The sequence below is a fragment of the Octopus sinensis genome, linkage group LG2 (assembly GCF_006345805.1).
Source record: "Octopus sinensis linkage group LG2, ASM634580v1, whole genome shotgun sequence".
NCBI classification, from domain to species: domain Eukaryota; kingdom Metazoa; phylum Mollusca; class Cephalopoda; order Octopoda; family Octopodidae; genus Octopus; species Octopus sinensis.
Genome location: NC_042998.1, coordinates 158629545 through 158637044, shown reverse-complemented (window position 1 = coordinate 158637044; position 7500 = coordinate 158629545). Strand labels below are relative to the sequence as shown.

The 7500-nt window shown below is 36.0% G+C and overlaps 1 protein-coding gene across 1 annotated transcript in view; it reads right to left on the bottom strand.

The window, feature by feature from the left end:
• Nucleotides 1–7500, bottom strand: part of LOC115226597 (photoreceptor-specific nuclear receptor) — a gene marked incomplete at its 5' end in the record, with an annotated part of 205353 nt that overhangs the window by 1816 nt on the left and 196037 nt on the right. Inside the window, one exon of the mRNA XM_029797613.2 lies at nucleotides 5668–5773. Within this exon, the coding sequence (XP_029653473.2) occupies nucleotides 5668–5773 (106 nt within the window). The remainder of the gene's footprint in view (nucleotides 1–5667; nucleotides 5774–7500) is intronic.

The following is a 7500-nucleotide window of genomic DNA, read 5'->3' as shown; positions in this document are numbered from 1 at the left end:
AGACATTCGAAACTCAACTGTTGAGATTTTAAGCTATAGATTCAGAATTAATAATTAATATTTCAAGGTTGTACGGTGGAGATCGCAAAATCGTTAGCTCTTCTGACAAAATGCGTAGCGGCATTTCGTCCGCCTTTATGAAAGCTGATATGCTGGTAGAATTGCAAGCACATCGGGCAAAATGCTGAGCAGCATTTCGTCCGTGCTCACGTTCTGCGTTCAAATTCTGCCGAGGTTGTCTTTGCCTTTCATCCTCTAGGAGCAGATAAAATAAGTACCATTTGAGTACTTGGATCAATGTAATCGGCTTAATAAACTACCCAGAAATTGCAGATCTTTCGTGCCAAAATTTGAAATCAATATTATTCAGTCTTTTACAAAATGAGTTGGTACATAAATAACCCAGTACAGCTTTTAAAGTCTCCTGAATACTCGGATTCTGTATCAGTGCAGGCATAAAATAACACGTTTTGTCAGCTATTACTAAAATATTTCTCTCATGCTTCTAAAGAATTTATTTTTCTGCGATTGACCATTATTAATTGCTTAGACAGAGAGGAAAGACAGTGCTCATGACGTATAGTATTGCTTCTGTGGCTGGAAGAGTTAAATGTAGGGAGAAATAGTAAACCTGGTGCAATGCTCCCAATAAAATAAACACAGGGCGGGGTTAAACAATACATTCATTTTACAATAAAATTTCATTTGAAATTTATAATCAACTTTATTTTGCAACTGGTTGAAAATATACTTTGAACGATAAAATTCTGGAGAAATATACGTTTTTACATTTGTCAAACATTACACATTTCTAAAATATAATGATTACACGATTACGCCAGGCCTCTTAAACACTTAGTATGTATTTTCTTGAATTCAAAGCGGGAAAAATTAAGTCAGCACTAGCTAAGTTTGAACTCCGAATGTTTCTGTCAATCTACTGCTCGAAAACTTTACAGAATGGTGATAAATTACAGAATAAATATTAGTTTTCAAATTTTGGCGCGAGACCAGGGATTTTAAGGGTATGTCGATTACATCGACCGCTCTGTTTAACTGGTACATATTTTATCGTCTCTGAAAACATAAAAGGCAAAGTCGGCATCGGTGGAAGTCGAACCCAGGACGTTGTAAAGAGCCGAAAGAAATGCTGCTAAGCATTTTGTACATTTTGCAAATGATTCTACCAAGTTGCCGCCTTAAGTACAGAATAATTAATTCAAATGTTGGCGGAGAGCAGTTTTTGAGTTGAGAGGGAAGTTGATAACATCGACCCCAGTATTTGGCTGGAACTTATTTTATCGACCTCGAAAGGCTAAAAAGCAAAGTCGACCTCGGCAGAATTTGATCTTAGACCGTCAAGACGGACGAAATGCTGCTAAGCATTTTGCCCGGTGTGCTAAAGGTTATGCCATTTCGTCGACTTCAGAAAAATACTACAACTAATTACATGCAAGTAGAGTGGGTGCAGTCAGACTAGTCAATGACCATGTGTTTATGATATTCATTAATTGCTAGACTGAAGTACATTGAAACCGTAAACGATCTGATCCAATAACATTTGTAGCTAGAACGTAATAGGAGTAAACTGATTACTTGATGCCTTACTTTGGTACCCCTTGGTTAAAAAAAAAAAGAGAGTGTAAAGATCCTTGCCGAGTGATATAGACTCATATGGCAGGTTTTCGAGGCGTATATATTTATCAACTGGACGAGACGTCAGTTCGTCACAGAATTACTCGTTTTTGCCTGTAGATTGTAATGGAGCAACGTGAATTGAAGTGTTTTGCTCTGGAACACAACGCATCGCTCGGTCCAGGAAATGAAATCATGGTCTTACGATCATGGGTCAAACACCCTGATCACTAAACCATGTGTCTCCACACTCTTCCATTAGTGCACTCAATTTTCTATAAATATTCAAGAAATACTCAACAAATACGTTGTTGAATGCCGTAGAATGTTCTTCAGCTTTAGACAATACGGCGCAGCAGTTCAGTTTGAAGCTGCGTTTATTTTTTTTCAATACGAGCCAGGTTTTCCTTTACATCCTTCCAAGGTGTATAAAATAAGTACTATTTAAACAGAGCTGTCGATGTCATCAACTGTTCTTTCACAAACTTGTCATCTAGAACGCATATCAAAAATTGATTCCATCGTTGATTCCATTCTTTGGGAATCGATAGATAAAATAAGTTCCAGTCGACCAACTATACCGTTTAAAAATCTGAGTTTTTGCTATATAAATAAAACACTCAATTAATATCTATCTATCTATCTATCTATCTATCTATCTATCTGCGTGTATGCGTGTGAGTATACATATATAAACAACATACACTTGCACATTTATATAAATATATTGTTACAGTGGCATTACATTCAACTAGTTTTATAAAACCTTGATTAGTTTTATAAAACCTTGATGGTACAAGTTCCCCACACAGGTCTCTACGTGGTTGTTCGTCCTGCAGAAAATAACAGTCAAATCTCTTTCAAAGCACTCCTTCTTCTCTTTCAAAAAGTAAGGCTATATTTGACAATGTCCTCTGTGCAACAGTATGTCTAAACAGATGGACTCATCATAGCTAGAGTCCCTATGAATATATTTCTGATCGACTAGAGCTGACCGTGACTAAAAACCACAGCAAGTACAGAAAACACAGATTTTATGAATAAAGAAAAGTGAAAATGTGCGGGTAATCTTCAATCTTTTTTTTTCAAGAATCAATGTGTGTTAAGTATAAAAGGATGCTCTGTATAGCGTCAATTGCGGTCATTTCTATACATTTAGCTACAACTTTTCTATTCTCGTATATTTTTCACACCAGAAAATAAATTTAGTATTCGCCATAAGCTATTCATGTATGTAAACTGTTTTTCTACTCGGTTGTTAAATTTTCATTTTTTAAGTATAGTAACTGATGTATTGGGTTTATTCTCAATTAAGTTTTAAATCTCATTTATTCAGTTTGTGAGCTAACACATTCATCCCAACACAGTACACTATTGTACATGCACTACAGTCGCTTTTGTTAATTCGCAAATGCATTTTTCCTTCACCCATAAAATTAGCTATCATTCTACAATTTATAATTGCATTACTTTTCTTCGTTATTTTTCATCTACCAACTTTAATCAAAGATTTATTTTAAGGAAATTGAGAAAACAAAATAAAATAAAAACAAGAAAATCGTTTTGCAAAGTGTGAGTTTTAATACTGCTTTCATTAGTGTGGCATTCGTGTTAAAAATGATAGATCCAACTCAGTTCGCGAGCGTTGTTAGCAATACTGTGACATCTTGGCTAATCAGCTTGTGATCGATGGAGTCAGTGTACAAAGCTGACGGTTTCAGATCCCTTGACTCAATAAATTTAAGATATATTGACATAAATTCAATTACAAAGACGACCCTCGACACTCTCTCCTGGGAAATTTCTAAGTGCTGAAATTAAACGATAAGACTTACAGAATTGACTCAATGTCACCATAGTGGTTGTCGACATCCTCCCCCTCCCCCACACTATCATCATCACTGCCATTATTATTATTATTATTATATTATTATTATTATTATTATTATTATTATCATTATCTTTACTAAATATGCTGTTCTTGTTTTTGTTTTCGGTTAGTCAATTGGCCTGTCAAACCTACCTTGTGCTCTACAGATTGGCCGACGGCTGAGGCGTAATGAAGACAATAGACAGTTTCACTGTTAGAATGTGGAAAAGTAGTTGTAAGCAAATCCCCTTTCCCCACAAACACCCAGGAACCCTATTTCGGTTTTCTTCTCTTCCTTTACCATTTTGGCACGTGGTTCGACTGTAAAGCACGCGGCTTGTCTCCGGGAAACGAAGACGGTGAACAAGTCGGGAATCAAGCAGAATTTCACCAAAGTTTTGATTAATTTAGCCTTTTTCTCACTGATGGTTTAATGGTTACAAGACTATAGTCACCTTTCTCCTCACAACCCCTTACACATCTTCCAGATCGCTTCATTTTCATCGAGTATTTGCACTTTCCAAAAGTTATGGCGACCTGAGCGTGCTCTTAATCAGCTCTTATACTTCTCTCTCTCTCTCTCTCTCTCTCTCTCTCCCTCTCTCTCTTTCTGCTTCTCTTCGCTTTCTCCTTCTCTTCGCTTTCTCCTTCCTTTCTTCGCTTTCCTCTTCCTTTTCCAGCCTGCTATTTGATTTACCTCAACCGCTTCCAAAATCCAAGTATGGTGGACACGTGCATATTGCATACAGTATAATACTAATCGACGTTTTAGTGCATGGGCACAAACAAACAAAAATTTTCCCAATCTTTTTTTTGTTTTTTATGTAACCTCTTAACTCAAGTCGATTTCTGTGTGAGTATGCATGTGCATATGTGAAAACACGTGTGTCACCTTATGCTTAACTTTGCCCGCAACGTTCACACACACACACACAACACACACACACACCACACACACACACACATACACATGCTTCATAAGTGTCTTTCTGTGCGCGTGTGTGTGTATACACATATAACATGCATTAAGTACTTTTTCTCTCGTTCTATAGTATTAATGAACATACACACACATATATACATATATATATGCATATATATATATATATATATATATATAAATACATACATACATACATACATACATACATACATACATACATACATACATACATACATACATATGTACGTGTGTATGTATATGAGATTTATTTCCAAGGGTTGCAGTTTTATCGTTCACGTGTATTTCTTTCTAGGACACATTTGTTTGTCAAGAGGGACATAAAAATGTCATTACTGTTGACAAACAAAACAAATCAACAAAACAGTATAATTATTTGGAATAACATTGAAAAACTAAACGAAAAATAAGGAAAATATGGTAAAAAATAGAGAGAAGGGGAATGAGAAAGAAAGAGAGAAAATGGGGAGGGCAGGTGAGGTGGTGAAATTATCAGTTATCTTGACTGTTTATCGCCAATGTTATAACACAATCAGTGATAATAAGGTTATGGCACACATCCTGCATTGGATATTGTAGAAGCATGAGCAATGTAAGTATGTTGATAGAAAATTAAAAATTGGCATAGAGAAATAAGACGGAGAAACAGATACTGTTGTTGTTTAACCCTTCTTCTGTCCTCGTGATGCACACTATTTTTAATGAAATGCATTTCACCCATGTGTAACCCATCTTCTTTGTGTGATGGGGACTATATAAGCCAGTCTTTAATTTCTTGTAACTTGGGTGTTACTATTGGTGGGGCGATTTGGCTGTTAATTCTAGCAGGTCGGGTCACTGCATAGAGGTTCAATTGTTCATGAAAGTGACAATTTTAATTAGTTGACACTGAAGTCCTTCTATGAGCTGAGGTTATGTTTTGAACATTCAGTCTGTATTTATGCTGCGAGTATTTCGATTTCCATCCTGTCTCTAGTATTTATGTCCTAGCGGTTTGGGATATGAAAAAAGTAAATGGTGATGTTAACGGTCAAAATAGAGAGAGATATGATTAAATATTAAAACATTTTTGAAAGAAATGGTAAAAGATTTGTTAGAATAATCTAAAATATTTAGTCTGGTGCACTAATTCTTCTACGAGTAGAAGTGTCAGTTATTAGTATGTAAGAAAGAACTGTTTCTTTTTTCTTTTGTAACTTACCTGATTGGTTGTGTTGGATGCTGAGTGTGAATATGTTGACCAAGCATCACTTGTGCTTGATCCTGCAGGTTTTCTACTTGGTGGGGATCCTTTAAACCTCGGGTATCTTTGAAAACAGAAAAGAAGAGCACAATGATAAACTATTTAAAGATAACTTAATACAAAATAACAATTTATAACTTTGACATAAAGATGTTCCTTTAAAGTAGGGGTGCACTGATTTAGTCGGTCCCACTAACAGACTGGTATTTCTTTTATGTTTTCCAAGGAAAAAAAAAAAACAGGTTGAGTGTTAAACTCGGACAGTAAATAGGCGTAGCAGAATAGTCAAGTATTCTACCAATTCTAAAGTCCATTGCATTTTCTCAAATATTAGATGCATATTAGACAAAAATTATCTACAGAAATGGCTACAACGTTAGTTTAATTTGGAGGATAATACATAATCCTAACATTTGAGAAACATAAATGATATTCTTCTCTACTCTGGGAATAAGGCCCGAAATTTTTGGGAAGGGGGTTAGTCGATTAGATCGACCTCAGTACGCAATTGGTGCTTAATTTATCGATCCCGAAAGGATGAAAGGCAAAGTCCAAAGTCAACCGCGGCGGAATTTGGACTCAGAACGTAAAGACAGACGAAATACCTATTTCTTTACTACCCACAAGGGGCTAAACACAGAGGGGACAAACAAGGACAGACAAACGGATTAAGTCGATTTCATCGACCCCAGTGCTTAACTTAACTTAATTTATCGACCCCGAAAGAATGAAAGGCAATTATATAAATATACAACTAAACAATACGTATAAATACGCGGAAAATATTTGAAAATATTCTTTTCTACTCAAGGCACAAGGCCCGAAATTTGGGGGGGGGGAGGGGCCAGACGATTAGACCGACCAGTACGCAACTTGTGCTAATTTATCGACCCCGAAAGAATGAAAGGTTAAGTCGACCTCGGCGGAATTTGAACTCAGACCGTAACGGCAGACGAAATACGGCTACGCATTTCGCCTGGCGTGCTAACGTTTCTGCCAGCTCGCCGCATTGAAGAATAAGTAATACTATTTCATCAATAGTATTTCGGGTAAGAGAAAGGAAATTTTATCAACTGAGAACCGATATAAAATCGAATCTTCGAAGCTTAGAATATGGCTAGTTAATGTAATTAAAACCATAACCTAATTTGACACCGCATCCTGTCCCATAACTACCTTTACTGAAGACCGAACATTCAGGCCAATACAATACCCCTCTCTTTCTCACACTTATTTATGGGTCTCCAGAAAAGTTAATGAACGCCGCTCCCACTCGATAAATTCATAACAGTAACAAATACTCTTAATTTCGCTGTCTTAAATCATCTATCTAAATATCGTTAATTAGTGACCGTCAACATAAATATAAACGATACGAGTATTTAATTATTTAAAGTTCAAAGCATATGAAGAATGGCTTCAGGATATTCTTAGAATATCCCTTAAACTCTTCTTTTTCGTTTACGTATTTGGTTTGGAAGATTCTTGACGTGAACATGCGTGTTGAAGCAAATAATGTTATACATGGATATGGTCATTTTCCCCCCAATTAAACACACGCACTATTTATTTGAGCATCACTTAAGTTTTATTCGTATTGCTTTTAGTTTATACGTTTGTCAAGGTACTTTCGTCTCACATTCTGTGGGACGAAAGAACTTTGACAGACGTGTGTATAATTTGTTAAAAAAAAAAAAAGAGAACATCCCCAAGTATAACAATATCTTCTTTAGCAGATTCGCCAGAAGTCGTCACATCGTAAATAATCACAGACAACACTTCACAGTGTAT